This window comes from Loxodonta africana, chromosome 20, assembly GCF_030014295.1.
Source record: "Loxodonta africana isolate mLoxAfr1 chromosome 20, mLoxAfr1.hap2, whole genome shotgun sequence".
NCBI classification, from domain to species: Eukaryota; Metazoa; Chordata; class Mammalia; order Proboscidea; family Elephantidae; genus Loxodonta; species Loxodonta africana.
In genome coordinates this window covers 67,813,646-67,829,337 of record NC_087361.1, presented here as the reverse complement: position 1 = coordinate 67,829,337, position 15,692 = coordinate 67,813,646, and the positions used below count along the sequence as shown (strand labels likewise).

General features: G+C 44.9%; 1 protein-coding gene across 12 annotated transcripts in view; it reads left to right on the top strand.

Moving 5' to 3' along the window:
* The window catches only part of SRGAP2 (SLIT-ROBO Rho GTPase activating protein 2), a 299,295-nt gene that overhangs the window by 238,796 nt on the left and 44,807 nt on the right, over positions 1-15,692 (top strand). For 11 of the 12 annotated variants that reach the window (XR_002785789.2, XM_010590263.3, XM_010590261.3 and 8 more), the window contains exons 11-14: positions 5,162-5,246; positions 8,160-8,187; positions 10,216-10,240; positions 15,360-15,420. Coding sequence is in view for 10 of the 12 variants with exons in the window: in XM_010590263.3 (XP_010588565.1) it covers positions 5,162-5,246; positions 8,160-8,187; positions 10,216-10,240; positions 15,360-15,420 (199 nt within the window). In the remaining 2 variants the exon portion in view is untranslated. Of the gene's footprint in view, positions 1-5,161; positions 5,247-8,159; positions 8,188-10,215; positions 10,241-15,359; positions 15,421-15,692 lie in introns of those variants that run through there. The other variant, XM_064273287.1, reaches the window with a different exon arrangement.

The following is a 15,692-nucleotide window of genomic DNA, read 5'->3' as shown; positions in this document are numbered from 1 at the left end:
GGGAACATAAGCATTTAGCAAAGTTTTCAGTGCTGTATCTGCAGTGTTTTCAACTAGTTTGGCTGTGGCAGCAACAGCCCTGAGGCAGGGAGCGTACCCTTTAGCTACAGGATTAAGCTGCAGACAGTAATAACCTATTGGCCTCTGATGTTCTCCATGATTCTGGGTTAAAACACCTAAAGCATTTCCAAAAGCTTCATATATAAACAGGGAGAAATCTAGGTGATAGGAAAGCCTAGTGCAGGTGTAGTTTTTAGAACTTCTTTCAGTTTTGTTATAGTATTCTGATCCTCCAGTGTGATTTGAGAAAAGAATCTGGTTTGGAGGCCTTTAAATGTTTATATAGGGGCTGAGACAACAAGGCGAAATTTGGAACCCAAGTCCTACAGTGGCCTTAAAGCCCTAGAAACCCATGTAATTTTTTCTAAGTTTGGGGAATAGGAAAAGCAAAAATAGCTTCTTTCCACTTAGGATCAATAGAAATGCCTTCTGCAGATATCAAATGACTTAAATACTTAACAGAAGACTGGGCCAATTGTAGTTCTTCCATAGAAACATTATGCACTTTGACAGCTAAATGTTTTAGCAAGATTATACTATCTTCAAGGCAAGCCTATATTGTGAGACAGAACATACCAGTAAATCATTGACATATTGCAGCAGTGTGGACTTGTTTGCAAATTGTAAAATTTGTAAATCTGCGTGTAAGATTTGAGAAAAGTAAGTGGGTGATTCAATAAAACCCTGGAACATCACAGTCCAGGTAAATTGTTGATTCTCCCAAGTAAAGGCAAACAAATATTGGCTCTCAGGGTGTACCAGAATGTTGAAAAAAGCACTACAAAGATCATTTACAGTAAAAATGTGTAGCATCTGGAGATACATTAGTAAACGAGGATTTGGAGCTACGGGAAATCTAGGGTTAACAATGTGGTCAACCGCCCACAAATTCTGCCTCTGTTGTTAGGTTTCTTAACCGGGAGTACAGGTATGTTGCAAGGGCTGGTGCAGGGAACAAGTAATCCTTTAGGAAGGAAATCCTGGATAATGGGGGCTTCTCATTTAAAGGAGCATTGAAGGAGTCTTGGTAAAAGCTTGAAGTGTCTTCCTGAATTTCTAATGGATTCTGCCAATAAGACTCACCCCACATCGGTAAATGTGGTGGCCCATAAGGTTTCAGGAATTAATGAAAAAAGGTCAGAGGGAAATGGGTTAGAGGAGGTTAAATTGTCTTTGTGCATGGCTGATACTTGCAAACAGCAAGCGGTTTCTTCCCCTTGAATTACTTCTGATTCACATCCCTCATTAGAGGTTTTCGGGGAATCGAGCAGGCTATGTAATATTTCTCCTTTTTGTGAAAATTATAAATGACAGACCCATTTAGACAAAAAGTCTCATCCCAACAAATTAACAAGAGTGTCAGGGTTAAGCAGAAAGGAAAGTAAATCTTCATAGGGCCAAGGAAAATAGGAACAGGTTTTGAATGAATTAAGGTTTGTTCTTAATTTGTAACCCGCACAATTTTTGTAGCTTGAGTACTCTGGGGCAGGGACTTCTGTAAACATGTAAGGTTAATTGCAGACAGTGTTACTCCAGTGTCAATTAAAATTTCCAAGGTTCTCCATTAATATACATGGTAGTCTCTCCCTGAGTATTTAATGCCACTAAAGTCCCCCGTTTTCTTCCTGGAGCCCTTTCATTCTATATCTGACTGGAAGGCCTTTTGTTTGGACTGTTTCTTTTGGTTATTCTTTCACTTATAGCAGTCTTTTTTTCCAATGCCCAAATTTCTTGCAATAATTGCAATTTCTGGGTTTAGTGCCTCCAAAGAGCTTGAATTTATTTTGCTGGTTAGGAGACTGTAACCGTTGGAATTGTAAGGCCATTAATTTATTTGCCTTGGAGGCTTGTTTAGTCTCCAAGGTCTGAGATAGTTCATGAGCTAAACTGGCCTGCTCAGCAATGGGAGCTGCCTTCCAATCTAACTGATGCCTTTTTACTAAGGCAGAAAATTCAGGTTTGAACCCAGATATGAATACTGCATTAAAAGCTCCTGTAGCCCCAGGGAATGATGAATCAATCCCAGTATGTTGAGCAAACCTTTGAAATAATCTGGTCTGGCAATCATAAACATTTTCATCTTTGTTTTGTATATAAGAATAAGTTTTTGTTCAATGTATTATTGGAGGAAAAGCCTTTGGAATGGCCTCTAGGAATCTTTTACTGATAGCCTGAGAATCTTCTAACCGTTAGACTGGTGTTCTGTTTAAGTCTAGAGCTAAACAATCTTTGAAATTTCCCCATTCAGCCTGTTATAACCACAATTGGGCCTCCCCTGGCCCAGTTTTCATGTGGACTAGGGAATCCAAGCTAGTAAGCCTCAAAAAGGACTCTAAATTCCTCAGCAAGTTGTAAGGATTCTCCTGCAGTTTTGGGAAATCTTTAACAATTTTATGTAATTCTGAGCATGTCTAGAGGGTAAAAGTAATGTGGGAAGGATCCTCAACATCTGCACTGGGATGGACTTTAAAAGGCATTTCAGGCATAGGCTTTATGTTCCCAGTAGGTTCTTTAGGGAAAAAGGGGATTTTGGACAAAGAGTTATTAGAGGAATCTTTAGTAGTATCAGAGGAGCAAGAAGGCAGAGGACGATACAAAGGAGAGGTGACCAGCAAAGGAGCAGATGGTCCTGGGACAATTTGGGTAGTTGGAACAGAAATCGGACATTGTGATTCCTTTATTTTTTGTAGCTAATTTAGAAACATTATCTTGCAGTGAAGCAATTTTACTCTCAGCCGGTCTTCTAGAAGCTTCAAAATACCAATTAAACTAAGTGCCCTATTGTTTCTGCTTAATTCAGGGGCCTTTCTTTTCTAATTTACTGTGCAGAAAACTCAATTTAGGTAATTAAAAGAACTCCAAAGTGGCTACATATTGTCCAGACTGTCCTTGGTAAGGTTATGCCAAGCAGCTAGGTACAAGCAGGTAGCAGAGCCATAGTGCTTGTCTGTATATTGGCAGGAGCCCCAGAAGGGAATTCCACATTTCCTCTGGATATGGCACTTCCTATTTTCACAGAAGTTTCAAGTTTGTTCAAAGTTTAGGACTCTTGGACTAAACAAAATCTTACGGAGCCTGAGATTTCACAAACTCCAGAACTTGCCCAGTAAATTTCCCAGAACCTCACACTACTGCGACTAGCAGAGACAAAATTTGACAAAAAGTTCTTGCAAGACCAGAATGAAAACAGACAAGACAAATTGAAACAGACAAGGACAAAACAAAACCAGAATCCTTCAATAAGTCTCGAAGAGTCTAACATAAGAAACTGGAGCTCAAAATTTGAGAGGGCTTATCTTAGCAATTCCCAAGAGTCTGTGGAGATGGATGACCTCAATGGGCTCATGTTTGGTACCAGAACTCCAGGTTCTCACCTCTTGGGGTTGCCAAAGATAAGGCGCCTTCAAATCCCACTATTCTGACTCCAAGAAATGTCAAAGGGCAAACTGGAGTCTCTGTTAAATTAAAGCAAAGAGTTTTATTGAGGGAATAAAGCAATCTGGATCAGGCAGCACTTTGTGAGAATTCACCAAAGTACTCCAGTGAAATGAATTTTTCAAAGAGTTTAAGTACAGAAAATTCAGAAACTTCCAAGGAAAAATTCTGATTGGTTGACATTTACAAAAATCATGCTTTAACAGACACCAGAGAGTTATGAGATTTCTTCTGCATTGTTTTATTCATCATAAAGTTTCAGTCAGTTAACATCTTGTTAGTCTGTGGATATTTTGGAGGCAGCCTGAGTAAGTACCCTTCCTGAGAGCATGGTGTGAGAGGAAGGGAGGGGAGAGGAGCCTGCAGGCTTCCTGAGGCATTCTGGCTAGCTGATTTTTGAGAGACAGCTCAGAATGAGCTGTAAACAACAAAAGAGAGTGCAGCCTACATCTTTGGCAGAAGCCTCTCCTTAGGCCAAACACCTAGATTTTTAGGGTTTCTTTCAGTTTGAACTGCCAACCTTTCAGTTAGTAGTCAAGTGCTTAATTATTTACCCCACACAGGGACTCCTAAAGTGCTTTAAAAACTGTAAACTGCTACACATATATAAATGTTAATACCATGGAGTTTTCTTCTGCCTCATCTCCTGCCCTATGCCATAATTGGTCAAGCATTTGATCATAATGGCTAACAGCATGTGTTGTGTTGTACAACTATGTATGTTTAAATATGGCCTCACCAGTCACTAGCTGCTCAATCTTGAGCAACTTACTTAATCTCTCTAAGCCTTACCTCAGTGTCCTTGTCCGTAAAATGGGAATAATGATAATATTAGTTCATAGGGTTGTTTTGAAGGTTTGATGAATTTTCTGTTTGGGGAAATACAGTAGAGCCTCGCTGAGCAGACTAGTGTTGGGAACAGTCAAGTCAGGAAGTGTAGCACAGCAATCATGTTTTGATCATTGGAGCAGATGGGATCGCATTTCCATAACCTCTTCTGTGTCTGGAACTGTGAGCATCTGTGTATGCAAGTAGGGGGGTGGCAGCCCTTTCCTCTGACCACTTGGAAATGCCACACTTGCCATAAAGACTCAATGCAGAATAGAGGAAGAGGCTGATTAGTACATGCCCAAGACAAAAAGGCCACAACCACACATGCCAAGCTTGCAGCTGCAGCAGGGACTGAGCCTGCCTTTCACCTTGCTCCTGGTGTGCAGGAAAGCATGCTCGGAGGGACCAGGGTGAGGCTGGATGTCAGTGGAAGGGATAGGTGGCAGGTGTGTGTCCTCAAACCAAGAAGACAGGCTCAATGAGCCTATTCCCGCCACCGCCCCCCCCCCCCCCGCCAGCCGTCTCTTCATCAGTAGAACTGAAGGACATGAATGAGGGGCTCTAGAAGACAGTTTCTTTACACTGGCCAACATGGAGCTCTCAGAAAAACAGAGCAGTTTACTCATCCACCGTGAGAATCAGCAGCTGCCCAGATGCTCAGGGCCTGAAAGAAATAAAAGATGAACCTGATGGAAATTGGGCCATAAACCAAATGACCTCCTAAAAACAGTATTTGTAGATCAGAGCAGCTGTGATTTTTTTTTTTTTTTCCTTCCCCCCTCCCCGCCCCCCTTTCAGGAGTCTGATTGCTCTTTCTCCTTCTCCTCTCTTACAGAAAATGAAGGAGTACCTGGAGGGCAGGAACCTCATCACCAAGTTACAAGCCAAGCACGACCTGCTCCAGAAAACCTTGGGAGAAAGTGAGTGTGGGAACTCTGCTGGAGGTTTGGCAGAGAGGGGAAGGCTGAGCCCTGAGCTTTATTGCTGAACACATGCCTCTGTCGTAAGCCCAGTGGGCCTGAGCTTGTTAGATGAATACGTTTCTTTTCCTAGCCTGTTTGATGTGGGAGCACACGCCCCAAATGACTGCCTGAGTAATGGGAAGAGGCCTGTGCTTAATGAAGCATTAATGCGCATCATCCATTTGTTTAAATGGAGCGTGCCTGCTCCCCACCCAGCCCCCTCTCCACCTCCTCTGCCACGGCGACTGGCGTGGAGGGGCTGATGGGTTATGTACTCTCCTGACCCTGGGATACAACCCCCAGCTCCTCTGTGGCAGGACTGAGGCTACAGCCAGAAGGTAGGGAGCTGTGAGATGAGCTATCCAGCTGCTCTGAGGACAGGCCAGGATTCTTGAAGGCGGGGGTGATGAACAGACTGTTGCTTTCTGAAGCTTCAAGGTAGAGCATCAGTTCCCTTCTGCTTTGAAGGGTCCTGATGCTGAAGTGACAGTCCTCTCTCTGTTTGGGCCCTGCTGAGGCCATGGTGCTGAATGGACTGTCTCGTTGCATCTGGTAGGATGATTGAAGCCAGGTCCTGGAAAGTAGCGAGGTGGAGAGTTGGACTGGCACTCTGGATTTTCTCTCCTCAGCTGTCAAACAGAACGAGAAGGTTAAAAGAGAAGTTTCCCTGGTTTTTTTTGGCACCCCGCCCAGGTCTCCATCCTAGCTCTCCACATCCTATGATTAATGGGATTCCCAGGTTGGGGATTCCTCTTCTCCACCCTGCTAATCTCCTGACTTCAAGATGGGAAGGAGGACAACAGGGAATGTATGGTAACATGAGTAAAAGGCAAAGCTGCACTCCCAGAGAGGTCTAACAGTGTAAAGTAAATTCTCCAGCCCTCTAAGGGAACTGCAGGGTGTTGGAACGTGTGCAGCACTTACTGGCTCATCAGCCCCAGGAATCGGGGCTCCACTTTTCATCCCAGGGCCTCCTACCCACCCTTCTCCTGCCTCAGACCAGTCCTCCAAATGATTCATTCTTTTTCTTGTAATGTCTTTGATCTTGTGATTTTTAACACATTTTCTCTTATGTGGAGAAAGCCTGTTAGGTAACTGCTGTTCTCTTTCCTCCCCATCGCCCAAGGGACTCAGTCAGACTGCACAGGTTTGGGCATTAAGGTCCGAACTTTGCTTATAGAAAATCTTTACCCTTGGGTTATCAAACTGCTCCGTGGGGCATTGGAGGAAAGCCCAGAACTATTGAAGCAAGTTATAACTGCGATTTCCTTTTATCAAGAAAATCTAAGCATAGTTACCAAGTAGCCCGGGAGCAGGGCCTCAGGGCTTGCATGCGTGTGAACGTGTATGCACACACACATACACGCACCAAATGTGCTAGTACAGAGGGGTGAATGTGGTGACCGTTCATTAGCGCTGCAAATTGTCTTAATCTAAGGATGACAAGTGCCGGCAGTAAGGGGAAAAGATCGCTGCAGATCTTCCTGTGTGCAAGTCATCGTGTCCCAGCCTTCTGTGTGCATTTGTCACCATAATGCAAGAGCCCCTTGTTCTTGCCACCGAGGGATAATTGATGTGTATGAATATTCCAGAATGGAAATGGGACAGATGTTGAAAATAATGGCTCAGAATAATATTTTTGCAGATGAAAGCTGAGCCTTTGGTAATGAGAAGCTGCTGGGGCTGAGGGGGAGGGTGTTGTTTGAGATGAGCTGAGCTGTAATCAACAATTTGCAACCTTTAAAGGCAAGCAAAAGGCCTGCCCTCCCCCAGCCACCCCTGCTCCTTGGGGTTGCCTTTCCAGGAGCTTGGATAAAGGGTGTGAAGTTGATTTCTCCTTCCCTAGCTCAGCCCTGCTTGCGTTTTTCCCTGGCCATCTAATATAAGTCTAATATAGATTAGCTTCATTGACCATGGACCCACAGAAAGCACTGTATTTATATCAAATGCCTATGTATTTTTAAAAAACAAGAATACTCCTTATGAATTTTAATGTTCTTTATTCTATTTTTTTAAAGCTGGTTGTGACCCATTTAATGTACTATTTCTGCTAGCTATTGAGCTGGGAACCATACTCTGAAGTAGTATCAGCTTTAAATCTCAGCTTTTGCCACCCCAGCCCAACCTAACGGAGAGTTTAATGTGAATCTAAAGGTAGAACATACGCGTCTTCTACCTCCCTGCTCCCAAACATCTGCTTTCTTTCTTCCAACTGTGTGTGTGTGTTTTCATACACTCAGGAACAAGCAAGCTCATCCCTCCCCTCCCCACCACACACCCCCAGCATATGTATACACATATGAGAAGCTGAATTTCGTCTCTAGGAAGGCTTCTAATAACTTGTTCTGTAAAACAAGATCTGCCTTGTTGTTAGTTGTTCCTTCACCTCCGCTGCTGTTTTCTCACCGGGAAGCAGAGCTGGCAGCCCCAAATACCAGGGATAGTGGGCTAGGAACCAGCATCAAAAACAGCACTTGCCCAGAAAGAGGCTCTGTGTACTTCTCTTCATTTTGGCCTGGACGCCTGACATGTTGTTATACTAGTGGTTCTCTAGACAGTAGGACCTACTACCTACCAGTTGCTGTCAAGTTGACTCTAACTCGTGCAACCCACGTATCTCAGAGTAGAACTGCACGCTGCAGGATTTTCAATGGCTGATTTTTAGGAAGTAGATCGCCAGGCCTTTCTTCTGAGGCACCTCTGGGTGAACTTGAACCTTCAACCTTTTGGCTAGCAGCCGAGGGCATTAACCATTGGCACCACCCAGGGACTCTGGGAACTAAGGCAGAACATGGTAATTTTTAGGAGCAAGTCTCTCTCCTTCACCCCTTCTGCTTCAACATGTGCTATTTGCCTTTGTCTTCCCAACAGGTCAGCGGACAGATTGCAGTCTGGCCAGGTAGGTGTGGCCTGGGGAGCCCTGGGAAGGGATAAAACTAGAGGACCATGGGTAGAGGGACCCCAGCCTGGGAAAGAACAAAGGAGTTGAGTTGTGAAGGCTTTTAGTGACTTTGCAAAGGAGTGGCCTGGGGCGGGGGTGCTTCCTTCCCTCTGTCCTGCTGACCCCATCTGTCTCAAATGGGCATGGAATGTGCTGTGAGCTGAGCAGAACTGAGGGAAGGATGTTATCACTTGCCGAAATAGTCCCTGAGACTACCTGCAAGGGAAATAAATATTTGACTCCAGAAGATTCTGGTAACCTAACCTTAGCTGCTAGGCTTCAACACGTGGACTTTGGGGAGTCTCTGACCCAGAGAAGGAAAATGAGGAAATAGCATTTGATCTGAGATTTTTTTTAACGTATGGAAAAGGTGGCAGGCCCTAATTAGTGACTATTGGTGGATAATGAAATATTCTATCACGTTGGCTCGCCAAACAGCATTGGTAGAAATCCCTCCTGATGAACAAGTATGCAACCCTCCAAATCCTTTCGCACCTCCCCTTCCCTCCCCCACCCCAGCCAAATATTTCTCCCTCCCAGTCACTGTACTGCTATGAGAGAACTCTGAGCTGGTGAAGAGCGAAGCGTTCATGCAGCCAACAGCTCTCAGATGCCTAAAAATGTGCTGATTTAACTGAGGAAAGAGCTTTAATGGGCTGGACTCCTTTGAGACCCTGGGTTAGCCCAGTATACCAACCACTTATATCCACCAACACACACAATAATCATGAGGCCATTTACAATTATAGGCTCATTATTTAGAAATAGCTTCATTTGGCTTTCATCATTTTGTCATTGTAGATTACAGTAAAGATTCCATTAATATGCCAGTAGATGGCTGGAGGAAGCCGAGATAATGGAATTCCATGGAATATATCTTGGTCATAGAGTCTTAATATAGGTTCACCTAAAGCCTATATCTGCAGACGACCCTGTGAGAATTAGAAGAGCTGAGTTGAATTCCCTATTGCTGTGTGACCTTGGACTACTCTCTTCCCCTCTCTGAGCCCCCGTTTCCTCATCTGTAAAACAAGAGAGTTATATAGATCTCAGGAAACCTAGGGCTGCAAAGAGGTTCCTCAGGAGTGGTCTGGTGGAGGGGTAGAGGGAGGCTCAGTAGCCAGGCTCTAGTCCCTACCCACACCCGGAGCTGGCAGCACTGCTGTACTTGCTTTTGGTATTTTCCCTCTGAGTCAGATTCTCTTTGAGAAAAGGCTTCTGAGGCTAAACACAGCTTGAAAAACATTGACCTAGAGGATAGCCAAGATTCCTTCTAGTCTGGATGCCCCACCTTCTAAATTATAGAAAAATTGCTCCCTGTCTTTTTCCTAAGGGCTTCCAAAAGAAAGAAAACTGTAGCTTCCTTTAGTCATTGTCAGTGTCTTCTTACAAACAGGAAGATCTTGTGGTCTAACCCAAATATACCTTACTGCAAATTGAACCAACTTCCTCCTGTTCCAATTTCGAATGGTGGTAGACATTAAAAGCAGAGACCTCTGTGCTTGTATGAAGATAGGAGCTTTTTTGGACTTTATTTGAGAAATAAATGAGCAAGTCTTTTTAGCCATTTTTGGATCTGAGCTGAATAATATGATTTGTTTCATCAACCAACAGATTACTTTTTAATTATTAAAAAGATATTTTACTCAAATTCAAAAGAGCAACTCAAAAGATTAGACTGGAACCTTAGGGGGCAGTGAGTTTATGTTAATGGGGGAGGAACAACTCAGAAAAGGAGGGTGAGAATGGTTGCACAACTGGAAGAACGTAATCAATGTCACTGAACTGTACATGTAGAAACTGTTGAATTGATGTATGTTTTGCTGTGTATATTCTCAACAACAACAACAAAATAAATAAAATTTAGGGGAAAAAAGATATTTTACTTCTGGGTTTCAGTGGTTGTTTGTCTCATTCTGTCCCCATTTTCTCTTTTTCCTCCCTGCTTCTGAATCGGTCCTCTCTGATTCGGCGGGTCAACTGCAGGCGTAGCTCAACTGTAAGGAAACAGGTAAGGACCCAGCAAGAGCCGGCTGGTCTGGCTTGAGTGTCAGTTGCATCCTGCAGACATTGATGGAACTCTACTTGGGCCAGGATGGGTTTCTCAGGCTGGGTTCTCTAGAGAAGCAAAACCAGTGAAGCACATACATACATACAGATATATATACTTACATATATGTAGAGAGAGAGAGCAAGAAAGAGAAATTTATCTTAAGAAAATGGGTCACATGGTTGTAGAGGTGGCACACCCCAAATCCGTGGGTCAGGTATCAGGCCGGAGACTTCTCGTGACTCCCAGAGCTACAGTTGCTGATGAACTCAAGATCAGCAGGTCAGAGAGCAAGCTGCTGACTCACGGGCTGCAGAGGCTGATGAATCCAAGATCTGCAGGCAGTACAGCAAGCTGAAGTCTCAAGAACTGGAGATCAGGTGCTGACGAGCTGAATCCAGGATCCAGAGCCAGCAAAAGCCAGCAGGCTTTCTAGAACGTCCACATATATTGGATGCAGGTCACACCCCCAAGGAAACTCCCCTTACGACTGATTGGTCACAACAGATCACATCATGGAGATGATTACATTATATCACAAAATGGAGGATAACTACATCATTGCAAAACTGCCAGATTACATCATTACATAACTACCAAACCATGGAGCATCATGGCCCAGCCAAGTTGACGTACAGCCTTAACCATCACAACAGACACTTTTCTGACTTCGCACCTGAGTTTGGAAGGTTCCATTTTGCCATGGTGTGTTTAATATAGCAACTTCTTGGTGTAGACATCTTATGGACTAGGGGATTGGTTTAGACTGTGACAGACTGTGCTAGAACTATTCATGGTGTGACCTTTCCAGGAGACCAGGCGACAGCCTCACGCTTTCTACATCTGCACCGATACGCCAGTGTCTCACAGCAGCTAACACCTGAACCAGGCAGTCTTGTCTTAAGTTTGCAGATGTTTGTTTGTTTCTGATCCTGTGGTCATTCTAGATGTATTCCTAACACACGCTGAATACACAGAGGGAAGCCTGGCATAGGCGTGATAGGAAAGAGCTGTTGAAGTCTGCGGTTTTGCGCATGCTCTGCGGTGTTGGGTTAAAGTCTGACCCAGACAGCAGCTTTCATTACCCCACCAGGAGGGACCCTAGCAAGCAGCCGCATGTGTAATCCACATCCATGGGTGATCTCAACAGCACTTGTGCTTGTTTAAAAAAAAAACTAAGTGAAGTATCTTTTTGCAATAGCAGGTTTGACTTTCTAATTATACTTTATAGAAAATACTGAAATGATTCTGTGTCCCCTGAGCTCATCCCAGTTAAGCAGTAGGCAGTTAGCAGGGAGTGGGGGGAGAAAACTCGGGAATATCTTTGTGTCTCCCAGGGGAACGCTGGTCCAGGCTTTAAAAAATCATCTTGGATAATTCACAATTTTTTTTCTAGCCATAGGGAGATAATCCAGCGTAGAGAACGCACAAGGTTTCCGTGGTGTCAGCAGATCCAGCAGTCTTTTCAGCTGACCTGGCTGCTCAGGCTGCCTGGGTCGTCCAGCTGGGCGGCTGGGAGGGCACAGACACCACTTGTCTTCGATTGCTGTCGCTGTTTTTGTCCCTCTACTACAGATCTCATTTTAGTGAGAACACCAGCTGATACAGTTCCACATTTTTTACATTATAAAAATTTCATTGTGTCTCTCCTGCCTCTTGGTCCTCTCTTTATTCTTCCCGTTTCTCCCTTAACTTCATTTAAAACTAGAGACAAACAGAGCGCCTCCCCCGTATAATTTACTGCATTTAGAATTCAGAGGTGAAGCATCTTGAAGATGAAGCAAGCCTTTTTCCCTTTTCCACAAAGAACAGAATTGGACTTGAGTTGATTCCTTTCAGTCCTGGGTTGAGACGGGGGTTCCTGCTTTTGGATGGAGCGTGTGCACGGGCTTTGCAGCCTCAGCTCTGGTGGCAGGGGTATGGAATCGTTGGTTTGAGGATGGAGCGTGTGTGCATGGGCTTTGCAGCCTCAGCTCTGGCTGCAGGGGTATGGAGTCCTGGGTTTGAGGATGGAGCGTGTGTGCACGGGCTTTGCAGCCTCAGCTCTGGCGGCAGGGGTGTGGAGTCCTTGGTTTTAAGGATGGAGCATGTGTGCAGGTTTTGCAGCCTCACCTCTGGCGGCAGGGGTGTGGAGTCCTTGGTTTTAACGATGGAGCATGTGTGCAGGTTTTGCAGCCTCAGCTCTGGCGGCAGGGGTGTGGAGTCCTTGGTTTGAGGATGGAGCGTGTGTGCAGGCTTTGCAGCCTCAGCTCTGGCGTAAGGGGTGTGGAGTCCTTGGTTTGAGGATGGAGCGTGTATGCGGGCTTTGCAGCCTCAGCTCTGGCGGCAGGGGTGCGGAGTCCTTGGTTTAAGGATGGGAGCCAGATAGCTCCAGCTGACGGGGGCGTGCTTCCCTTGTTGGGCTTGCCATCAGAGGGGAACAGCACACATCTGGTTTGCATCCTGCTGCGCCTAAGCTGTTGCAAGCAAACTTATTTGCCTGGTGCTAGATTTGCATAAGAGTTCAGGAAACACCAAAAACCTCCATCAAATAAAGACCTTGTTTTCATTCCGCGGCCCCGTTTTCTCTCCGGTAGCTGAAATCTAACAATGGCTCAGCAGAGAGTTTTCCTCAGGTAGGCAGGAGGGTAGAGCAGTAAGTGACTTAAGAGATTAGTAAAGTTGTATAATAATCATGGGGTCGCTATGAGTCGGAATCGACCAGACGGCAGTGGTTATAAGTAATCAGGAGATAAATGTTTGTTTATGGCAGTTCAGCCAAACAAGAGGAGGAATCTGGTAACTTTTATTTTTCAGGCTCCCTGAGGGTTCCAGTCATTTTTGGCCCTAGCAAAGACTAGGTTTAAACCATCCCAGACCTTTCTTAAAAAAGAAATACCTGGATTGTTGCTTCTAGAACATCCCTGTTCCCTTCAAGTTCCAGCATTTCCTCTCTCCTGACTATTATTTCCATATTTCCTTTGCTGGTCCTGCTTTCTCCATTCCTCTGAATTTAGGCATTCTTCGAAGGCTTGGCTCTCTCTTGACTTCTCTTCATATTATTGGCCTTGTCACTTGTTTTGCCTTAGATAAATCTTTCTCTCCTTCCTTTAGCGTCTCTTTTCTCTGTAATTTTATCCTTGTAAGTCTTTGGATCTAATTCCCAACTGACTGACTGGACATTTGTGCTTGAAAGTGAAATAGCACCGTCTACTCTCAGCATCGGTTTCTTTGCCTTCCTCCACCACATTTTAATTTCTTAGCACCTCCCTAACTCCTCTATTTCTGTTCATGGGGACCTCCCCCCAATTTTCACAGTCCCAAGTCTTATCTCTGACCTCTCTTTTCTCTCATCACCCACACACATCTATTCAGGTGTCAAGACTTGTGTTTTCCCCCTTGGTGAAAACAGAAATCTAGCAAATATAATAGAGACCAGTACATGATAAAAAACCCTAACCCTCTCACTCAGGAGAAATGATGCCAAACGGTTGCTTATTATCTGGCTGCTTCCTGACTGTTTTCTCCTGTAAATCACTGGACCCCTGCTTTACTCTATTTTCCAAGCTGTGCCTGCTGCTCTTCCCACTTGTGGTTTGTTGTTGTTGTGAGCTGCTGTCGAGTCAGCCCTGAATCATGGTGACCCCATCCATGCACAACGGAATCAAATGCTGCCCTGTCCGGCATGATCAGTTGCAGATCAGACTATTGTGATCCATAGAGTTTTTATTGGCTGATTTTCAGCAGTAGATCTCCAGGCCTTTCTTCCTAGTTTGTCTTAGGTCTGGAAGCTCTGCTGAAACCTGTGTAGCATCATAGCAACATGCAAGCCTTCAGTGATAGATGGGTAGTGACTGCACATGAGGTGCATTGGCTAGGAATCAAACCCGGGTCTCCATGAAAAGCAAGAATTCTACCACTGAACTACCATTACCCTTAATCTGATTGGATGGAAATTTGGCCTAATTGTTTTTAAACCCCCCTTCCAACCCTGAAATTATATGACCAAAAATATTGTGAAAAATAGAATTAAATTGACATGGGTTCTAACACTGGGGAAGGGAGAGAGTGAGTAAAAGCATATTAAGAAATTGCTCTGTCAACTGTTCGCAAAGTTGATGGCTAGGTACAGGTCTTTAGGGGCACCACAGGAGCACTTAGGCTCATCCTGGAGGAAAGGCATTCGTTCAGAGCTTAGATACATCACAGGGAGAGGGAAGGATTGCAGGAGGGGCTGGCGCTTGGTGACGTTGTCCAGTCTTTGCTCGCACTGGACTCCACCTTGGGCTCCATTGGAGCAGGGACCTGGGAAATTGCTCTTCTGCAGTAAGGTAGGTCGCCTCGGCCCACCCAGCCTGCTGCAGAGTACCCCCTGGAACCCGCTGACATGCTAGTGGTAACCATGGACATGCAGGTTAATGTCTGTGATGCCCAGCTTCCCATCTTCCATTTCCTGCAGAACTGCTCTCATGTAACTTGTTGAGCTTCCCAGCCTGTCTTCTCCTGGGTCTTTGTGTGTAAATCTGGGGACAGCAGAACTTTACGTAAAATCCTCATGTTGCTGTCAGTACCATTGTTGCTACTATTTATAAATGAAAAATAGAATAATAGAACATCTATAAACATAAGCAGACTTCCAAAAAGTGGGACTTTTTATTTTTCTTGTAGTGAAACCCAGTTTCTTGGTGACAGCAGGGGTGTGAGGACTGAGTCTTCCTCCCTGAGCTGGCTGGCAAAGTCAGTGATGCTGACGCCAGGACAGATGCCGGCCACCGCAGCTGGCAAGCTAGAGGGGGCAGATGGGTTTGGGGGGTCATGAGGGTGAGGATTTGGGTCGCTGAGGCCTTCTTGACTGCAGCCCCAGCTTGGCACATACAGAATCCCTTTGGCTTATGCTAAACTGAATTTAAGGCATGTGTGTGGCCTTCCAAGTAGGTGGTGGAGTGAGTGCTCTAGAGCTTGGAGGGAAGGTCGGATGTGTCTTTGCGGACTGTCCGCAGATCCAGCCGAGACAAATTCTGCACAGTGTGGCTCATTTTCTTTGACCCCGGGTCATCCCTGTTTGAAGATTCTAACGTTGTATTTCTCTTTGGCTTTTCAGGACTCCAGCCAGACGATTCCTCTGGTGGTAGAAAGCTGTATCCGCTTCATCAGCAGACACGGTAAGCAGGGTTACAGCTTTGCCCATATTTGTGCAGAGACTGGGGAGGACTTCCAGGAATTCTTTGTAGAATAAGAATAGAGGTCGACTTCCCATCCTAATGTTCAGAAAAGGAATAAAATCTCCTTTGTTCACATAATGTTTGCTATCTCAGAATGGCCACACCCAGATATTGAGACAAAGACATCGTATGTTTTGACCCAAAATGCCTGAGTCACTTAGCCCACTCCCTTTTCTAGCTCAAGAGTGAGTTCTGAATTACAGTTGTCATGT